Source organism: Nanorana parkeri, unplaced genomic scaffold (assembly GCF_000935625.1).
Source record: "Nanorana parkeri isolate BGI_ZX_2015 unplaced genomic scaffold, ASM93562v1 scaffold4, whole genome shotgun sequence".
Taxonomy (NCBI): Eukaryota; Metazoa; Chordata; class Amphibia; order Anura; family Dicroglossidae; genus Nanorana; species Nanorana parkeri.
In genome coordinates this window covers 4137690-4160724 of record NW_017306272.1, presented here as the reverse complement: position 1 = coordinate 4160724, position 23035 = coordinate 4137690, and the positions used below count along the sequence as shown (strand labels likewise).

General features: G+C 40.9%; 1 protein-coding gene across 1 annotated transcript in view; it reads right to left on the bottom strand.

The window, feature by feature from the left end:
* HIBADH (3-hydroxyisobutyrate dehydrogenase) overlaps nt 1–23035 on the bottom strand; it is a 100076-nt gene that overhangs the window by 3104 nt on the left and 73937 nt on the right. Inside the window, exons 5-6 of the mRNA XM_018574171.1 lie at nt 16026–16159; nt 14611–14687 (exon numbers count right to left, since the gene is read on the bottom strand). Of these exons, the coding sequence (XP_018429673.1) occupies nt 14611–14687; nt 16026–16159 (211 nt within the window). The remainder of the gene's footprint in view (nt 1–14610; nt 14688–16025; nt 16160–23035) is intronic.

Genomic DNA, 23035 nt, shown 5'->3' with positions numbered 1-23035 from the left:
GAGTATTTTTGTGTGGAAGTGTTACATAGCATTGTTTTGGACCAAACTGATCCGATACCTGTTAAATATAAGGTTGTGGTAATGGTGTGAACGATATAATGTATTTGATAAGATAATGTGTATTGTAGGTAAAATAAAGGAAAGAAGATTAAAACACATTAGTCTCAAAGATTTTAGAAATTGCCAATATTTCTGTGAGAAGTAGCGAGCAATTGAAAAACAGAGACTGCCCCAGATGTGGGCCTTTCTTTTCATGCTAAGGGCCTTAGTATAATTTCTGTCACAAATCACTACCTACAAGAGTCATTTTAAAGCCCTTCTAGCTAAATCGCTGTGATCTAATCTAAAAGCCCCAAATACTTGCCAAAATCTGCAGTCACGGTGAAAGGCGACACGGACACTTTCCTTTAGCTCTTCAGCAGTGGGGTCTTCTCAGGCTTCACCACAACCAGGCTTCACCACAACCAGAAGAGGCCCCAGCGTGGGACATGGAAGGTGGACTTAGGTGAGTAACAGACAGGTTTGGAAAGGTCTTTTTTTATTTATTTGTTTTTCACAAAAGAGGCTGAGAATAGGTGGAAGGGAAGACAGAATTTATCCAGAAATGGCATTTAGGTAACCTCAACCTATGTTTTTTCTATCATATGCTCAGTTTAAATTTCCATGGTCAGTGACAGATTTGCTTTAAAAACAAATCATCCAACCACCTAAAAGTACAATCAGAGGTCTAAAGGCTACTTTACAGATCCCAAATCTCCGTCCACTTCAATTCATAAACCTTTAACACAAGGATAAGGATCTTTATTTTAACCATGTGACCACAATTTTCAAATCTCATTGGACACTGCAAAAAATAACCATCACTTTTTTGAAAATAAGGATCCTTATCCTGGTACGTTCACTTTATGAACTGAGCCTATCGTATGGTTTTCTTTTTTGTTAGAACATTTTATTCTGTTCTGTTGGCCACAGCACAGTGTGATGCAGTTGTACTTTTCCGCACCATTCAACGCTGAAAATAAGTACTGCATTCCATACTATTTTCAGCAAGCTCTTTGGCAGCACAGTGGTGTGAACTGTATGACTGCCTTGCCCTTGCTGTGGGACTGTGCTGGGCAAATCTGACAGCGCAGTCCCAACATACTTGATGTGAATGGGCCCTTAAATAATGCTATTAACATTACTTAGTAACTATTCAGCACAAGCAGAGACATATCTGGATAAGTACACTAATGACAGTGTAAAACCAATATTTAACAGGTTAAAGATCCTATCCAGATAGAGCCCTCAGCTGTGTGGGACTTGCACAGGATCATTATTAAATCTTCATTAAGCTGAGCTACCCAGGAAGCAGTCTGCACAGAGATGTGACATATGTTCTCCTACTGGCAGACAAGCACTATAGTTCTGGGTCAACTGCTGATAAGGTTGCTGATCCTAATAAAACAAAGCTTGGCCAAGCAGAAACATCATTTGTTCCATCACTAGGTTTATGACATAAAATCATGCTCATTGTGGCCAAGAAATTATCTTCAAGATTTGAATATTCTTCAAAACAAATAGTTGGCACAAATTAATTTTTGAGATTCCTAAACCATTTAGAATTAGCTACAGAATTCTATTTGCAATTAAAAGGGAAAGAATTGTCACTTGGAATATCATCTCCATCTTTCCAAAAATGTAATACTGTAAGTCAGAGCACAAAAATAACGTTGCAGATCTTAAAGCAGGTTTTCAACTTTTGTGTTCATGGTGCGGTACTAGTAAGCATTTTTAGAATAGAACCCAAACTCAATAATAAAGTTTAGAAATATAGACTTAACCATTTGTCTGACTCTGCTTGAGTGATCAAATCAGTTGTGCTTTTTGGTCACAGAACCCAGTCAGCTCTGTCCAGTGGCAATAGATGAAGAACCCTGAACCTTGTAATAGATAATTCCAGCAGTCTATTACGTTAGGAGGCAGCAGGGGAAGGAAGGAGCTTATAAGTATTTTTTTTATTATGGGGTTAATATCCAATTTAAAACAGCTACACAGACAAAGTTCATAAATGCTGCTCTTTTAGACAGGTTACGCATAAATGTAGCTAAGCCCTTACTTTGTAACAGGGAAAACAAGTACTGTTAGTGGGTTTTAAGGACCTGGTTTGAGCATGGCAACATTGAAGCATTTGTCTATTGTACACAGTGGTAAGTTATCAATTTTTATTTGTTAACCTAGAGGATAACCAGACAGCATGTCTACTCCTGCTAGGAGACACTGCAAGATTGCTAAATTCTTTACACACAAGACTCGAGACAGCATGGCTTTACCTTCATTTTGTCTGTCATCTGTTAATACCAGTGATGTGCAGGGTCTTGGTGCCCATGGGAATTCACCCAAACCTTTGGGCAAGCAGGGCTAAATGTACAGCAGGGAAACCGGCGTTTGTTTTGTACAAGTGATCTCGCCGATGTCGCCGAGATCACTTGTTTGCAGCCTGCATACACGGGGGCGCATTGAGGACCCTGGCATTGAGGCAGCAGAAAGAGTAAATCCGGCCCTGAATACATACGTAATATTTGCTAACAAACAGGTGTAGGTCTCACCAAAATGCTGGGACTTGTCTCTTCCTTTTGGGTGACTTCTCTCGAGATGCATTTATCCCTGCCAGACAACATAGCCAGATCCATGACCTCACTATTCTTATCTGCAGGTAAAGCAATGCAGCTTGGCCTTCAACCTGCCCCGACATGTGTAATGCATTAGAGCAGGAGTCGGCAACCTTTTTGATATAAAAATTGTCAATTTACAAACAGACACCCAGCGTGCCAGGGACAATACAGTGCCATAGACCTTAGCTTAGCCCCAATTCCTGCACCTTTAGACCTCAGATTAGCCCCAATTTCTGAATATTCAGAAATGCAGGTGTTTTCCATGTATACCTGCTGCAGCTGGCAATTCCACCATGAGGTGTAAGAGGGTTGGGTTTTATCACGTAACAACATCCACAGTCGCAGACGGGCCTACGCTGGTACTGGGAGGACAGCCAGCACCTGCACATCAGTGACATCCAGTAGCCTCTCTGAAACAACATGGAGGTAAAAGGGTCACGGGCACAGAGGGACAAGGAAGGCTTTTTGAATGACATACTATAGAGCTGTCAATTAAAGCCTACAGCAGGGGCACTGTATTTTAAAGGGAGCAGGGGCCCATACAAGGATGCTCTGGCAGGCTAGTGTGAGCCTGCACGCATGACATGCCACGTGATAATCTTCTCTGTGCCATTGAAAATTACATTGAATGCCTGCCCCAGCACTCATGCCCTAAACTGCCTATCCTGGCAGTAGAGCTTCACAGCTCAGCGTTTCCATTGGTTTTACAGTCTGAGCCATGCTGTGGTTCTTTACCAGCTATGTTGTGTCCTATAATGTGGTTCTTTTATATCTACCTGGAGTTCTACTTCACCCTATGAGCAGCTCATGCATGGTTAACCTTTCGATGACGTTTTTCATAAAAAGAGAATAAAGGGCGTGTGCATCACAGAGATTTTCCAACAGCAAAACAAAGGCTACACAATGATGTACACAAAATGCTCATGATCAACCTATAGAAAGGCAGTAAATAGCCTAACCTTGTTTAAAATTGAGCAAGGATTGTGTGGTGTATGGCCCTCCTAACACCTGAGGTTATGACACGAGTACATCTTGATAACATAACAAAATTGAGTTGCAGCACAAGATGTGAACTCTTAGAGGAAAAAAAACAAAGGTGTGTTTTACTAATTAATTATCAAGCTAAAAATTTACTTGACAGAAAAGACTGGAGTAAATGTCTGTTTATAACCAAGTTTTCATAGTGATATAATCCACCCTGAATGCTTATTTTCTTCAAAAAAACCTTATGCTGTAAGCCTTTTTTTCTTGCAAGTGTACCATTAAAAGAGCAAGCAGGAAGCATTTTGCATTTCATCTTTTTCTGTATTCTTCCTACAGGCTTCCACATAACTGACAGTGAAAATTAGACATGGTATTAAAATCAGTTACTGAAGTCCTCTGTCTTCCACTAAGACCAAAGCTTGTAATGGTCTAAAGCCGGCTGGAATATAATTGTCATTCAGTACGCGTCTTTCCTAGAAAGTCATGCTTCATTGGAGAAGACTGAGTTTCCATTTGAAATCAACAAATTAATCTGAGACAGGTATCTGAAAGGGCAAGTTTAATAGGAAGCAGCTACTGGGCTCTCAACCATGATAAAATGTTATTGCTGTTTCCCTGTAAATTGGCTGGGAACATATGATACTTTCTGCATAAGAGCCCCATTGCTGTTCAAGAGATATACTGCTGAAGCTATCAAAATGATGACAGCCTGTCAGTCCCCCATAATAGGCTGCCAATGGCTGTGTTGTGTGCGCGCTACTGTTTACAATTGGGAACACTCTCAGAAGTAATAAAAATAACATAAAAAGAAAGCCATTATGGCTACAAAATTTGAAATAAAGCATTGAATCAATTGCAACTGTTTCAATTGGGAAAAGCAAGGATTAAAGCATGAAGGCTCTGTGTATCTGTATTTTGTGTTTTTCCCCCCCTAAATTTAGGCATATGAAATCCTTATGATTGTAATGTATTTTCTGGATCTGTGGCAGAGCCACAGTGGGTGCTCCTGCAACCAGACCCTGAAGGCTGCAGGGAATTCGGATGCCACACCCTTCTGCAACAGTGGGCTGGTCTAGGGCTACCGCACATGCTTGTTTTGTTTATGTAGTCTTCCAGTGATTCCAAGAGTGGGATCATCAAGAGTTCCCCCCATACACAACATTGATGTGCAAAGGTTTCTGGTATGCATAAAGGATGAAGTACTCTCCCAGAATGATATACAGGTGAAACTCGATTAGAATATCGTGCAAACGTAATTGCAGTCATTGCTGCAAAAGGGGCCCAAACCAAGTACTGAGTACATATGCATGCTTGTACTTTTCAGAGGTCCGATATTGTTCTATGTACAATCCTTGTTTTATTGATTGCATGTAATATTCTACTTTTTTGAGATTGTGGATTTGGGGTTCTTGGGGTTTTCATGAGCTGTAAGCCATAATCATCACAATTATGACAAATCACGGCTTGAACTATCTTGCTTTGCATGTAATGAGTCTATCTCATATATTAGTTTCACCTTTTAAGTTGCATTAGTGAAATAAATGAACTTTGCACAATATTGTAATTATTCGAGTTTCACCTGTAGTCATCAAAATGCACCTAAACTAGCAGTACACTGAGGGCAGCCTGCAGCTCAAAGAGCTGCCTGAAGCTGGCATCATATGAGGCCTGGACATCCACCTGGTTAAAACTTAGAGAATGAGGAAACAGAAGATTAGGTGGCAGCCTTGCAAATCTGGGGAACAGTTGCCTGATGCCAAAAAATCCAAGAAGCACTCACAGATTTAGTAGAGTGGTCTTTTTACAGGAAAGGGAGAAACCTTGTTCTTTAGACCATTAGCTTGAATTAAATGTCAAAGCCACAGAGAAATGGTTGTGGAAGAAGCTGGTTCTTCTTCACAGGGACTATCAGAAATGGCAGAAAGAGTCCATTTTCCTAATGAAAAGCAGTGGTTGAGGAGTAAACCTGCACAGCAGGAACTACACCCAAGCAGTGAATGGTAATTTCCTTTTGATGTACTGGAGCTAGACAGAGATAGAAGGATATAAAGTGGAGTAGATGAGGAATGAGTTTCAGAGGAGAAAGGGCATACATCAAGATGTACTAATCCCAAGGAGTCACCAGAACAAACACTGCAACCACCAGAAGATCTTTGCACCTGAAAGATAAATCTGTCCAGTTTGTTCATAACCCTGGAGGCCAAGATGTCCACCTCCATCATTAACCAGTTGTGACAAAGGTCCTGAAAGATTTCCTCATGTAGAGATCCCTCTCCTAGATTCAGATGCTGCATGCGGAGATAGTCTGGCTGACAACTATCTGCACCTGGAATGTGAACGGCAGACAAGGCTGGGACATGGAGTTATTTCCTGGCTAGAATCTTTTACATCTCTCATGCTGCAGCAAGACCTCAGGTTCTACCCCGACTATCAATGCACATCACTGCTGTGGCATTGCCCGACTGGATCCTGATTGGATGATCTTACAGGCAGGGTTCAGCATTGTAGGGATAACCAAATTACTCAAAGCTTCAAAATGTTGATTGGGATTCTTTTGGCAGCCAAGTCTCCTCCACCAACAAAGTATGTAGGATTCCCCCCTACCCCCTCATGTTGGGGTCTGTTAGGATCTTCCAAGACGGTGGGAGGAAGGATTTGTCCCATGATGACAGAATTTTGTGTTATAGGGGTCTGGAGTTGAACTGTGCAAAAAGAAACCGCAGCATGGAGGTCTGCTAGTCGGTGTGGAGACTTGTGGCAAGTTGAACAACATAAAACAAGGAGGGGGCAGAGAGTGAAACGCTAGCTTGTAGCCCCTGGAGACCACATCTCTTACCCAGACATCCGAAATTCTTTTTGATCAGGTATCCACAAAGGCCAACAGAAAGTGAGGGCGTTTCTTCATGTCGAAAAGGAATTGTCTGAAGGTTGGGAGATTTAGTGGCTTTGGGTCTGGGCTTGGATGTTGTAGCCAGGGAGTAATGAAAGAAACTCTTCTTGGCCTCAAAATGGGGAAGAAGTCTTTCCTGTTTGTGACTTAGGCTTCTTTTGCTGGGGTAAACGAGTACTTTTACCCACAGTGACATCCTTATCAGGGTGTCCAAGGAGGCACCAAAAAGGGGATCACCATCTACAGGCATGCACAGCCAGTGTTTTTACATTGTTGTTCCACAGGACAAACATTTTAGTCAAAGAGTTCTACACATATCCCCAATAAGAGACTCCTGTTGGGAAAAAAAGATGGACAATATCAACTCAACCATCTATGCTTAGTCTAGGATTGAAGGCATAAGTTCTAACCACTCTACAAATACAGGATCGGTAAAAATAGCAGCTGGATCCTTTGGCATCAGTTTAGTCCAGTCACCTAAGGTTTGACAGTCTGCCAACAAAACCATGGTAGGTTACACAGCAGGACCTTCTACTGAAAACAATGCTTTAAAAAGGGTTTGCAAATGTTTATCAATGGGATCCTTAAACACTGGTGCATCCACCATGGAAATGGTCAGTATTTTATCAAGGTGGGATATCACTGAATCCACAGTGGAAACAGTCCACTTCTTGATAAATACCTCTTTGGCCTCATTGGCCTGTATAGCTTTGAGAGGAGTGAAACGTTTATCAGGAGTTCCCCAGTCAGAACAGATTCAAGAAACTTACCGTAAAAGTTTTGATAGTCTTACAGATTTAAGGATTCCAGACTAGCAACAGCGCTAGCAGAAGCTACAGACTCATGATAGGAGTGGGAATGCATATACCTGGTTACTGCTGAACAAACAGAAATGTCCCCTGCACTACATACAGCAATCAGGACCTTGAAATAGCAGTGGTGCTTGCAGTGATGACCACGGATGGCGCTGTGCAAATCCAGAGATGATAGCAATGATGATCATCAGCACTTGCAGAGTGGAATAAATCCAAAAGTTCTTTTTATTGTAGAACATCGTCACATGTATAATATAGTGACATGGTCACTATGTTTGCGCTGATAAAGGGACCCTGCACGGTTTCCGAAACATTGGATATATTATACATGTTACGTTGTTCTACAATAAAACAAACTTTTGGATTTATTCCACTCTGCGAGTGCTGGTGATTTTCATTGCCTTCATCTCTGGTTACTGCTGAAGGTGGCAGTATTACCAAACTGTCACTGAATAATTGATTCCTGTGTCCTTTAATGCAATAAAAAGAAAGATATGCCATTGTTTCAATCACATGTGGAATAACCATTTGGTTTCACAAAAATGTAGACAAAATAGCCAAATCTAAAAATTCCACGTGATAAAAACATGATAGAAACTGTACTGCCAAGCAAAGCACCTAAATACAGAAAGCAGTACCAGCTAACTTGATTTTCATAAAGCATATTCATTATCAATGCTAAAGCTTGTGCAGGTGTCCTTTTGAAATTCTTATATATCATACAGATAAAACAGCAGTAGGTAAGTTTCAACCCCTTTGCCATACAAACCCACTTTTTTGTTATTGATGGACAATAGGCTATGATGCATAAAACTGCATCCTCTTATCATATCACACCAATGTGTACATTAGGATTCCAAATTCATTAAGGAGTCCTTAAAAATGAGGATTAATGGTCTAGTTATAACCTGGCTTAATTCCTTAAGTACCTTGGGGTGCAGGTTATCCGGACCCACTGCTTTGTTTGCATTGAGCATTTTAAGTCTTTGTTGTATCCTGGTTTCCGTCAACCACTGGGGTATATTAAATTAAAAATGCCCACCATAGTACTTATAATCTTATTTTACCCACATCCTATAGTTTAGTTCAGAGCTTTCCAACCCCAGCGTAGGTAGGGTTAACAATGACTGCATTGAGAATTACAAGATTTTTTTCTTAATACACTTTGCAGTTTATTTTCCACGTTAGGCCTATTCCATTTTACAATGTTTATGGTTAGGGATATTGATAAATCAATTATCGCTGATGCAAAACAAATTCCTATTTTATCTCAATTACTTTGTGACAACAGCATAGGTCAAGATAGTTTAACAACTACGTGCTTCAATAAAACTCAATTTTCAATATGTTAATTAAGAGATACTCCGTGTATTACATGGTCTTCAACATGGACAGCAATAAATGCAGAGACATGAGACATATCAAAACAGATAAAGTTATGATTATACTTCCAATATATGGTTAGTATTTCAGCACAAGATATATACCTTTAGAAAGTATATATTTAAAGACTGACAGAAGATATACTAGATAAATCCAATGTCACTGAAATATAACAATGTTGTACATATGAAACTGAAATATTAAAGCTGCCCACACACCTGCAGAAAGGCTGGCTAGACTACTTGTCTATAGGCAACCTGATCTGCAAACAGATACATGGTGATGGCCCAAGTCTAACAAAAATGAGTAAACCAGGAAAGAGGAGCCTGTCTAGGTCACATGGGAAAAGCAAGAAACAGCCCCTGAAGAGCTACATATACACGCACTTATGTGGTCATTTAACTATTACAATTTCACACCACCTGAGGGAATAACAACCAGGCAAAGTGGCAGCACACTATTGGCAGAGGTCTTAAACCATTCTGTTCTGCATATTCTGTGCACCAGTAGGACTTACCTAGGGGGTCACTAAAATCTTTATAAAAAGCAGCATGACTCATGGGGAAATTTAGCATTAAATTAGACCTAAATTATTGAGCTGTGGCTAAAAAAGGCAAGCAGGAGGTCGAAAGAATAGTCACTAGTATTGCTTCTGGCCTCCCTACAGTTGATCATTTACCCAATGCTGATTTACTATACTTTGTTCTGTAATGTGTGCCTGTGTGGAGATGGCCATCTTGGCAGAGGCAGGGCTTTACCTCCTAATGTCAGAGCGTACCCCCAGACTGGTAGTCTTCTGACTGATGGAAGTAAAATTAAGTAGCAGCAGCAGATTTGCAGGAATTACAAATCCACATGCTGAATGAAGCTATAGCAGAGATATCCTTGCACTGCACATTCTCAGGTACAGAATTCTCTTCAGCAAGGAGAACAGCGAGCAGCACAGTAGTGACCGTGCCTAAACCTGACCATACACTATACAATCTGACTGTACAGCCTTCCAATCTGATTTTACAGCCTTCCAACAACTATGTAATATAAAGGCCTGCACAACAGGATACACATTGAATGGATTGTTTAGACCTGTCATATTACATGTTTGAAAATTTCAAGGCGATTCTGCAGGGATTGAATATTCAGATTGTAGTGTGTATAACCATCCTTGGCATCACACTGCAAATTTACAGCTATTACACTTTAGAAACAGGAAGTGAACTTACTATTTTTCAGAAGAAATTACAGGCAAAAAAGGTAGATTTACCAGGGCTACTGCTCTGGCACAATTAACATTTCTAAATGTTCCCTATAACATAGAAAACCTTCACCTTTTGAGTTTAGGTTCACTTAAAACACAGTAATTATGAGCCAAGGGGTGGAAATGTTAAAAAGGTGGCTTTTCATTTAGAAAATAACTCAGAGTTTATCTAGAAGATGCACAATATCCTATGTGCCAGGAACAACATTTCTCAGGAGTTATTTGTATAAAAGGAGTACGCAAAAGATTTTGTGCCAACAGGCTCCAGTAATGTAAATCCACCTCAAATACAAATATAAGTATTAATAATACTAAATATTCCACCATTATTGTGGTTGATTTCCAAAGCCAGCTGATAGATGGAATCTTATTAATCAATATTTTGCTTCATTGAGGTGAGGACATCTGTTTAAATGAGATCACATTATTAAAAGGGCCATGCAAATCAGTATGATGCCACCAGAGGAGGCACAGCAAAACAAAGTTATGATATTTAGGCAGTCAGTCTGAGATCAAAAGGACAGGGTATATATTTACAAATGACATAGTAAGACTATGCCTAAGGGGGCTGTGTGCAAAGGCATCCCGATCCTGCAACAATCTTATTGTTTTTATTGATATTTGTATTCAATAATCTGTATCAAACCCTTTAAATTCCCTTTATTTTTTATCTCCTCATTCGGCCAGGTTCATCCGCTCACTGGAATGACTAACAGCCAGGGAAGGCCAATAAAATGCTTGGAGTGGGAGAATATAGGCAGGTCAATGAGGGAGTGAAAACATGCCTACAACGAGCTCTAGCATGCGAGCCAAAGATCAGGGATCAGGAGAAAAAGGAGGAAGGTGGTTTGTGGTAGCAGACATTTTTCTAATACTAAAACACCAACGTAGAGCTTTTTCTGGCAACATCATGCCGCTGTAAATTGTCTGCATTGCTAGTGTTGGATAACATCCACCTTTCTCAGCTTATGTCAAAAGGTTTTTGTTCATATTAGAGCTGCTTCTCTTTCTGTACAGGTCTACAGGAATGCAAAAACAGCTTAGGGCAGGTCATAAGGAGAACAAAAGGGAACAGAGCACCACCTCCGTATGTAAAATCGTTTATTAAAATATATAAAACAAGGGATATATGTACTCACAAGCAAACGTTTTCATCACGCTTTAACAACAAACAAGAGGCCAAACTGTCTGTTAACCCAACATGGTATCGCCCCGACTATGTACCACGGTTGCCACCAGTCACATTACCATCCACCGGCTGCAGTCAGCCAAGATTGGTGCATTTCGTGGGCAAACCCCCTTCATCAGAATCATCATTGATGATTCTGATGAATGGGGCTTGCCCCTGAAACGCATCAATCTTGGCTGACTGCAGCCGGCGGGCGGTGATGTGACCATAGGCAACCGTGGTACATAGTCAGGGAGATACCATGTTGGGTTAACAGACATGTTAACCCAATATCATATACACAACTTGGTAAGTCCTAATCCAGAAGTATTTAATTTTTGGACAGTCCCACCAGATACACAGGAGTGTATCTGTATCAGGGCATCTCCAGAAAAAGTTGATCAAAGCCCCCAGTGCAAATTTAGCTATCCTCTGGGGGACCATGTACCACCTGAAAAATATCTTTAGTTTGCTTCTATCGCTGTCGAGTTCATGGAATATTCAGCCACTGGGCACAATTTGCATGCTCACTTTGACTCTGAAGGTCCAGTTCCCTTTAGCTAATGTATGGAAGGGGAGAAGGATGTAGGCCTTGGAGTACAGAAGGAGGGTAGAAAGGATGTAGGCCTTAGAGTACAGAAGGATAAATCAAAGAGATTGTTCCTCTGCCAGTTGGATCATGGAAACAGGAGTGTTGTGTAGGTTTATTTTTTAAATTTAACTTACATACCATACATGTGCAAATTAAGTATGTAGCCTTCCCCTGTAGCACATAATAAAGTTAACTTTCTTTAACACAGAAGCTTCTGGAATCTATCCAGAAAAAAAATGAATCATCATCATCATAAAGTACCAAGATGTGAATATTGCAACAAGCACCAGGCAACGGGTGTATTACTCTCTAGCCAGTTTTATACAACCATACGAAATCCAACACACAAGACAATGTTATGCTCAAAACTGGTCTGAAGAATAAATTGGCAGGCCAGGCAAAAACTGGATCCATGCTTACATGTTAAGCCACTCCAGATATGTTTTTTCTTTTTAGTTTCAGATTAAGGGTAAGAAATGTGGTCTACATTTTTTGCTACAGATGTCTGCTAGGGTAAATCACACACCTATAATGTGCCGTCACCCTGACCTTAGCCTACAGTTGCAAGTGTTAGGCTCCATTTACACCTGAATACGAAACACAAAAATTCCCCAGCCTCAACCTGCCAGCCAGCCTGCAACCAAACAAGTAGCCCTGTCAACAGTATGCGTTAAAATCAGAGGTTTTAGTTGCACAAACTGTTAGCCAAAAATATGTAGAAGCCACACTGCCGCGCCAAGGCGCCTCTGCAAAGTGTGGTCCTAACTCTATGTATCCGAGTCTCTCTCCTCTCTCTCTCCTCTTTCCATTTACACCTGAGCCTGTGCAATTCAGCACGTTTTCACACGTTCATATGCAAGGACAACAACACACAAATTTTAATGGGCATGCATTTTTCTGTGCGTTTGTCGATACAATCAGAAAGCCTGGCAACCGCTCTGAAAATCGCGCATGTACTTTTTCTCGCGGCGCGTGTTTTTGTCCGCATGTACGGTCGTGCAGGTGTGACTGTTTCACATTGGAATGCATTGACTTGTGTTTTACACGTTTCTACACGTATCTATATGCGCGGAAACGCGCCAAAAAAATGCTCAGGTGTGAACCAGGTCTAATACTTATTTCCGATCCGCCAAGATATAGCCAAAAAAGTTGCTGAGCGTTTGACAAACTATCCTGAGGCAATCCTATGGAGAGTTCTTACTCCATACCCCCTCTTCTAGCAGGGATTTTGATTTGCTGGTCAGCAGCTGGATACAAAACCGTACTGGATCAAGGACAGGGGAGGATATTACTTGCAGGGGGGCGCTAAGCCAGAGACAGTGTTATAACAATTTGCAATTTTAAAACTTATTTTCAATATCCATGAATCTGGAGCTGATCCTGCTATGAATGTGACAATGATCTGTCCCTGGCTCTCGGTTGTGCTCCTGTTTTGTCACACACTCTCCCCAAAACAAACTACAGGTGACCAATCTGACGCACATTGCGCAGGCCCTAAAAAATGTCATGCAGAAATCACTGGAGTGCGTGTAGACAGAAAGTGGCTGCAAATTAGCAACACTGAGATGTTACACAGGATGAAATAAACGTGAAAACAAGTATTTTGTTAAACATGGAACCTGTTTATGACAGAAAGTGCTTTAGCAAACAATTCCATTACATTTCTAGGGATTTTTTTGGGGCTGCATACCTGTTGTAGCCATTTTGAGGGGTTCCCATTCTCTGTGTTATTTATTTGAAGAGTGTAAAAAGAGGGGCTTCTTTAGCCCACTAGGATCCACCTACACATAAAATATTGCTCATCCTTAAGAGAGCATTACACTTTCAGCAAGAGAATTTGCTCAAGAGCAATGTTCTTCACTTGAAAAAAAAAAGATTAAAAAGTTAACTAATGCAGCTGCAACATATAAGAAATGGTGAGAGTGAAAAAAAGGGGCACAATTCCTTTCACAGATCCCAATGATGGGGCACTATTCGCCCCACTAATACCAATTGTAGGTGCACAATTCATTCCATTGATGCCAATGACGTGGGCATCATTTCCCTGCACCACCCCCTCCACCTCACCCCACTAATTACAGGTGCTATGATATTTTTTTCACCCACTGCTGATTAACCTCGGTGCAAGCTTTGGGCATTGTTTACTCCCATTGACATCTGGGCATTTTCCTACCGGCCACATTTCAGACTCTCTAAGGCAACCTTGGCGCTCCAAGGCAGGCTCCAAGGCAAAAGCATGATGGGATTTGTAATTTCCCTACAGCTCGAATGCTGAGGTTGCCTACCCCTGCTCTAAGGTCTGAGGGATACAGTAAACTGGTACTTTGTTTAGAAAGATTGTGAACCCTTGTATTAAAAAGAACCCAAAGACTATGGCCCCTTTCAGACGGGCTGATCAGGAGAGGATCTGTGCATGGATCCTCTCCTGATCACAGCAATACAGAGGGGATGTCACCGCTGTGATGGAGGAAAAAATTGCAATTACCAGACCCCATGTCAGTCTACGGGGAGTCGGATGTAAAATGGACATGTGTCTGTTTACATCAGATTACCCCCGGTCCAGCTAAACGGATCTCTGATTCATTAATTTTTCCAGACCTGGTTGGAGTCGGGGGTAACCGGGTGTAAACGGACGCGTGTCTATTTACACACGGCTGCATTGGCCATCCGATTGGGTACGCCTGAAAAACTGACAGGCAGACCCGATCGAACCGGCCTTTGAAAGGGGCCTTAACACATCAGCAAAGGATATCAAAACATCAGACTAATTAATTAATTTACTAAAACTGCAGTTTCTATAGCTTTGCATAGTTATGCATATTACATTTATTGTAGATACACCCAACATTTGAATTAATAAAGAACATACCTTATTCCGAGATTCATAGTCTCTGCTGTGCCAATCATGCCAATAGCCAACAGCATGTTATTGCATATTTTTGCTGCCTGCAAACAAACAAATTAATATGAGAAACAGAAAACAAGTTATGGGGCTATTTGCCTTTTTGCACATTCATGTAAAGCTTTACACAGTAGAGTTTTGTGCTCCCACTTTCTCAATAATTATACTGCATTAACCAAAGTAAGTTTTTTCCTTTCCCGTTGATCAGCCAAAGTCACAGATGTCTAGTCTGAAAACAAGACAATGGTCTGGGCTGGATAATGTCAACATTTACATGCTGACAGCCTGAATACAAGTTGATTGACTACAAGCTAGAGCTGCTTATGAAGTGTCCACAGAGAAGGGGGCATTGATTGAGTAAGAATGGAAGGGTTTTGTAGTTGACTGGCCCAAAAAAAAAAAAGAAGCATACAAAAGGATTACAGAACTAATCACAGATAATGTTAATATTGGACTCTGTCACTCTATTATAAATATTCTGGGTATTTTGGATAGAGTGCAATCAATGATCAAACCATATACAAGACTGAACCTCCCAAAAATCTAGGAGCCAGCAACAATCCTGCTATGATCTGACATATGCAGTTCTCAAACGCTCCCAGTAGCAGTTGTCCTATCCACCCTTCAGCTGTAATAGGCATCATAGGTATCATGTTTATTAGTTACCTATATGCTCTACAACACCCAGGCATATCTGTAACTCCAGGCTATCAGGATGTCCTGCCCGTAAGTGTCCCCAGGCCTGGCAACAGGATCCAAGGTTATCGACACAACTGTTAATAGTGGCATAGTGTTTAATGATAACTGTTATACCTTACAACACTTGTGCATATCGGTAACCATATGCGGCCTATTTACTTTCCTACATAGTCTCATGTAACTTATGGTCATCAACCTGTCACATGACACAGAACGTAGGGGAAGTGGGAGCTTTGTGATTATTACAGTTATGCATAGCTGCTGTAAAGCATAGCAATAATCATTAAAATATATACCACTAATGGTTGTGTTGTTGGCCTGGCTCCCTGATGACCAGGCTTAGGGACCTCTATGGGCAGGACAGCCCGATTAGGGCATGGCAAAAGGAAAATAATCACATTGCGTAATATGCGCACACGCACTATGCTCACATGTTTTATGCCTGTTGTTTGCTGAAAGCAAGGCCCTTTGCAGGGAGGTCATTAGGCAGCAAAGCTGAAGAGGAGCGGAATGGCATAACCTTTACATTCATAGGCAGGGAGTATATGAGAGTTTTGAAAGGGGTTAATGGAAAGTGGACAGCAAAACTAATGCCATGTAGCAAAAGGTAGCATTCACAAAGAATATTTGTTCTAAAGATAATCATGTATTTTTCTCACTACTTTAAAAAGCATGAAGCATACCTGCCCAGTTCCAACTTCTCCACAGTAAACTACATTGGCTCCCATACATGACAAAAGTTCTTTTGCAGCTTCAAATTCTTGCTCAACTCCACCAACCATAAATGTGAGGTTCCCAGATCTGGCTGCCCCGACACCTTAAAGCAGAAATAAGAGAAATGCATGCTTATTAAAAAGACCATTGTACTACAGTAAGAAAAGACAGCTCTCTTTTTGCAACCATGGCGGGGATATGGACATTCAAATATTTACATATTCTTAATAAGCAGTAAAAAAGCTTTGACACAATCCCTTGCAGACCTATGTAACTGCAGGCACAGTGGAGCAATTCATCCTCAAAATTAACAGCAGAAGCACTGAAGCTATTTTCTATGCAGCTGAGCTCACCTTCGCAGTGATTCCTCCACCTTCCAGCCTTCTAATCTCTAATGTAAACATACAGCAGGTGCTTTGGGAGGGGGATCGGAGCTGATGAGAACACCAACGTAAATTATTTTAGTGCTTTATTAAATGATTTTGTTGTGCAGTTGGTGATGCCTACTATGGATTCACCTCTCCTGTCACTTCCACCTAAAAACTTCCTTCCTAATAACACTGGCTTAAAGCAAATCTTTTTTGAGAAACAAATGGGGGAGGCTGTTGCACTGTTGCGAACTTTCTTCTGAGCATACTAGATACCTGGCTATTAAGCTAACCCAGTAGTTTCAATCACTTCTAAATCTAAAAAAATTCTAGACCTAGAATAATTATGAGCTCAGGAAAGTAAGAGTTGAGTTGGACGTCTATATTATATGCACACATGTTTTGGGAGAGCAATTCAAACTATTGGAGCCAGATTAGCATAAAAGCCAGACAACAAGCATTTGCAAATGGATAGGCAATAAAAGTTTCTTCTAGTTCATAATGCTTGGCTTGGAAAAACAGCCTATTAATTAACGGCAATTATACTTTACTGATCCTTTAGCAGTGTTTATCCATGGCACATAATAACAAATTCAAGAAATCCTGTGATATGACCTGAAACAAATTAAGATGACATTTCAAGCCCCAATCTACAAACAAAAGCAGGTATTATCCATCATAGGTCAACAGCTTTTTATCTAGATTACAGGCCACTAAATAGCTACAGAAAGCCATTTATTAAACCAAAATGAATGCTGACAACGGCTCTCAGCTGGTTAATTTTTTGACAGCTGCTCCCCCTCAGTAGTACAAACACTTAGGTTGCAAACCAATGAAAAAATAAATTGCTTAACTAAAAAGAGCAATTAATCATTTTTACAGTGCAAACAACAAGAAAATTGATACTTTTATCTACAGAGAAATTCATTTAGGGATTGCTACCATTCCTTACTTGAAAAAGATTTTTTCTCTCCCCAAAGTATAGAATTAAAACAAGGAACACAGTTTAGAACTTAGTCAATTAGCCCGTAACTATTAATAGACAATAAAACACAATAACAGCAAGGCTATGATTATTGAGTATGCTTAAATCAATTCTGAAGTCATCGGGGTGGGATTATGATAAATTAACAAACAGAGGTAAGGGTAGGGACAGGTAATTAAAGAATCTTGGCCAGCATATTAAGAAAGTGTTGCTGTTATATGGCTTTGATTTTAGAGTTCCACAATTGGAAACACAAGGGTAGGCCCACTTTTCTTGGCACCATTCTTCTCCAATCCCCTCCCCTCCCCAAGCATTCATGTTTATGCCTGCACTGTGATACAAGAGGTGACGTGCATGCCTTACTACCCTCTAAGGGCTACAGATACAAAGTACCTTGGCAACAAAAATATACAAATTCAGTCTCTCTCTTTGCTAGTGAAATCTGTAACAGAGCTTTTGTTTAAGAACAATACTTTTCTTAATAGGCCAGTTTATATTTTTTTGGCCACTGGGGGTGAAAAATGGAAAACCAGCAGGAAACTCACAAAAACAAGGAGATATAAAACTCTGTCTAGATGTTGATGGAAACAAGATTGGCATCCCAGCAATCCTAGTGCGGAAAGCCAACTACTGAGCCACTGTGGTGGCCACAACTATCTCTTCTAAGATAAGACAATAAGCCTCTCAATTTCTTCAGATATTTTTAGAATATAAACTGTATATTATAGTTAGCTATCACAGCAGTTCTGAACTTCCAGAATAAAGTGGATTTGTCAGGACAGAAGTACAGGAGCTATAATTGCCGACTTGTTTTTATTTTAAACGCAGGGGTGGGGAATCTCCGGGCCTCCAGCTGCAGTGAAACTACATATCCCTTGATGCATCTGTCTCTGGAAGTCATGCCTGCGGAAATCTCGCAATGCCTCACGAGATTTGTAGTTTCACCACAGCTGGAGGGCCCCACCCCTGTTTTAAGGGTATGCACTTCAAGGCTAAAATACCTATTGCTTCTTCACTTGTTGACTCTTTTGACTGGAAGTATGCATGTGCATATCTGTTCTTAGGCACCTTGTGGTGTTAGTTATATGGCAGGACTTTTACTTTTAAAACTCTAAAATTTCCAGCAGGTTTGCTGGGGCCAACACATCACTTTGTTAAAGCTGAAGTTTAATCTGCTTATATTTTGCCTTCATTGGCTCCTCCTTTACCCCTCATCAACATGCTAATAACATTTTAAATAAAGCCTTATCATTTTTCATTACATACCTTATTTTAGACCCAGTGATGTCATGCAATGCAGTCAGATCATGGCTGGTGGGAGGGGCTGGCAGAGTGCTGTATATAGCTTCCTAAAACCATCACAGCACCTTGCCTCTGTACTCCTCTCTAGAGCCCTCGGCCCTGATACAAGCAGCGAGCTCACTCTTGGAAAGAGATATACAAAATATCCAAATCCCCTGATGGATGGATGTTAGTCTGAAGAAATAGGCATTCTTAAACACAGTTCTGACCCCCGTACTCTATATGCTATGTTTTACATTACATAATTCTGACTACCGCACTTTGTATACTATATTGTATCCGCATGCGCGGCCATCTGATTGACGCCTGCCATCTTGGTGATGGACACCGGCAGAGAGAGGAGGGGACGTTCACCCCGTGGGAAGAGGTTATGCTGTCGGGTCCCCTCCTCTCTCCTGACACTGTCAGGGTCTCAGTCCATGACCGAGTGCCCGACTGTTTAAAGGGGGTGACACCAAAATGACTGTCAGTCATTTTGGTGTCACCCCAGCAATGGTGTTGTGACGCCACTGATTGTATCCTACATAGTCCTGACTGTTGCCCTATGTACACCAATTTTGTATGTTACATACCGCTGCTCTAGATAATGCTCACATGTAATGCTGAGCCTCCACGACTAAAAGAACCAAAATCCAATAAACATAAAAGGGACTAACTAGGGCCAGTAAGGTTGGGGAGGAAAGAGCTAGATGCTGTCCTCCAGCCAGAAAATGAGATAAGATCAATCTGACTAGCTGCAGCAAGAATTTTCAGTGCAGTAGAGGAGTCTGTATAACCATGCAAGACTAAACGTAAGGCTGCAGTTCAACTTTTACTGTAAAGCATAATGGGTATTCACCATCACGGCATATAAAAACACAGTTATAGCACAGTTGGACACAAACTCTATTTGTATTTGGTTTATTTTCAGATTCTTACACGAATCATCATATTATGAACAAATAACCATCAAAGGATCTTCCAATGGCAAGAATGTTTCCTGCTGAACAACCAACTTCTAAAGTCCATACCTCAGTACAGACAGGGACTGAGAAGAATAGTCTGCAGCAGCCAGAGCACTGCACCCCCGGATACATTAATAAAATGCACATTTCTTTCCTATATTGTAGGAGGGTGTGGCAATGCCACAATATAATTTGGAAACATTACCCTCAAGAACACTCAGAGGTGCTAAGATGTTCCACAATAGGAATACCTTTGCAGAGGAGGAACTGGTTGTTCAGTTCCTTCCAGGTTTTCCGGACTATAGTGGGATGGGATCTCCAGTCCTGGGGCCAGGTGTTGTCAGTGGCCAGGGTGGGCTGAACAGGTGGCTGAGAGCAGCCTTATTAGGAAGCTAGCCCAGTGCTTTAGAGGAGAGTTGTGGGTGTGCAAGAGGCACACGACGACAGACAGACTCTGCTGCGTGCGTGAGCAAAAAGGGACATAGCCAGGAAGGCTGGAGAGGTCCAGAGGGTTGGTGACCCTGAGATACCTGTCGGGGAGACAGAGAGAGAGACGGTGACCCATGAGGGGTGAATACTAACAGGCTTGGAGCTGAGGAAAGCTGCTGAGCAGTGCCGAGGACTGTATTCACAGAGAACTACGGTAAAGGCCTGGTACTATCACACGGGGAGTGTATGAGACAGACAGATGTCGGTGAGACCAAACACGATGTCTTGATGAGACTCCTGAATGAACTGTTATGCTTAATTTATGCTGAATAAAGACTGTAATTGTATGTTAAAGTCGGCTTCAGGAGTGATCTCTTAGCGCTTACCATTGTGCTATATTCCCCAAACTATCACAACATTTATAATTTTATTTTTGCAAAAACTGGACTATGCCTTTAATATACCTATCCAGTGTGTTTTATTTAAGGTTTATTGCTGTTGAGACGTTCAAACTAGTGCAACATGTTTTACCTGACAGACAGGAGCACTAGAGTCTAGAAAGCTGCCCAAAAGATATAAGATGTAAGTCAAAACAATTATTGGCTCTCTGAGTACATCAGTCTGATAGGTCAGAAAACCCATTCTGGTAGCTACTGCCCCATGCTCCCCTTTCCAACTCTGCACAAGTAAAATTAAGTACTTAGCCCTGCCAGACATGCTGAATTGTGTGGCAGTGCTGTGTAAATCGCAGTACTGGATGGAGAGAAATACAAATACTTTGCCAAGTAAATAGCTCCCTTATACCCATTTTAACTGTGCTTTAAAATGACTGCCGCTCAATGGATATTTCTGGTGATTTTGCACCATTCCCAGTAAAGTCTAGACTGTTGTACATGAACATTCCAGGAGATCAGCAGTTAGCAGTGTGAGGCTTCACCAATGTCCAGACAGTGCTGTGAAGATTCCAGAACGTGCCTTCAGATTCTGTATCACTAGAAAACCTTCTAAAATGATTGTTTTATTATTCTTTTTCAATAACAATTTAGGTCTTTAGGATGGAATGCTCTCCGTTTAGACACTATATGAACCTAGGTAGCCATATCTGCACTAGCCTGTGAGCTGAGAACCTTATTCCTTGGGAGTATGTCATCAAACAGTTGGACAGCATGGTCTCTTAGGATGTTTTAGGAAAGAACTGTACCAGATTTAGCTGAGCGAGCTAACAGCCACAAGGTCAAAATGGCACTTTGCTCTGTATTGCTGCCCCATGAGTGGCTTATTTATTTAGTTAATTCTCCTTGTCATCATTAGCCCAAAAAGTGACAATGAATTGACTGCACCAGACTTGTGTCATCTGGTTATGGGGCTATCTTAGCAATTATGCAAATAAAATGGACTCATAAGTTCAATAAATAGTGCTTTACATCTACCTGTAAAATTGAAGGAAGGAAGCAATATGCTTTAAGAGGAATGATTCCAGTGTATACAATGTTGCCAGCTGTCATTATTGAATTTTCTGTCCATTTACTTCTTCAAAAAAACTGTCATCAATGCATGCCTTTTACAATGTGACAAAAATAAAGAAAATGAAAAGTAGGCAGTAGTTCATATAAGAAGTCAAATGCAGAACAGCCTTACGTGGCACAGGGAAGCAATTGTGTTTTATATTCCTGAAAATATCGCATAAAGCACCCTAAAAAGCCACTTTTAACCCTATGCCACCATAAACATTAAATCACAATGCCTCCTGAAAAGACTAAATATGCATTAAGCAGACTTCCACAAAAACAGGGGGCCAATGGGACCAGGAAAGCCATCTAAACCGTCTTTAAAATGCAATTGTTCTAATCATTTTCTACAGATGCAGCCTCACAAGGGGCCGCTGTCACAGGGACCATTTACGACGTATTATGGTGTCTCTATTGTTTACCAGCGACACTCGCTAAGGCGACAGCTGGGACAGAATGCTGCTTCTCAAGGAACAATATAATCCCGTGAAAGCAATCAACAAATTTAAGGGTGTTAATTAACTTTACACTTTATCATGTTCAATTAGTTGTCTTTTTTTAAAGCAGCGATTGCCGTGCACAATCGGTTTAGAGCGTGCCATGTTTGATTTGTAAGTGATCACAGTTTTTGCTGCTCACTCCATGTCAGATGTTCCTTTGGGTTTTGATGACACAGACGAACGACTTGCACACATGCTTGGCAATGAGATAATCTGGTTTAATATAAACCACCATAACATAACCCCTTGTTAACACTGCATGGGCAGTCTCCAATATAGGAAATCAATGACAGCACCAGTAATTAGGTTTTTGGTTCTCTGTATTTCTACAGAGCTATAACGCACATTTACAAAATCTCCCATAGTATAAAGTGGATAAGGGAAAGCATATTTATTAATTATAACTAAACGGGACTGTATGAGTTTAAAATTGTTTCCAGATTTTTTCCACTTAAAATGCTAATTTCTTTCCAGCCATATTAGTCAACTATCAACAACAGCTTCAGTTATTCAAGCGCTAAGCATATAGTATGAACCTATGATGCAATTCAAGGAAGTAAGTGTAAATCCTGGCTGGATGATATCTGTTTTTGTAGAACACTGTATATCAGACAATTGCCATTGTTTTTTTTATCATAACAAACCCTTTCACCTTTTTTTCATTCTATATTTTATTGTATCTCAGTGCTGCTAATCTCCTCTAACATCTTTCAGCCACTTCCTTGTCTACATGTACTTGCTCTACCGTCGGTTGCACATCATTGTTCTGCATTGGCCTTCCAACAGTGACAACGGTGGACCATGGCTAAGTGATGTGTGTCAGTACGGCCACTTCTAGGTCTTGTCCAGTAAAGAGCCTGAGCTTGGTGCAAAACCAGTACACCCGAGTTTGCCCAAGCCCACTTAAACCTGTGACTACCCCCCCCCCCCCTCCCCTGCCCCA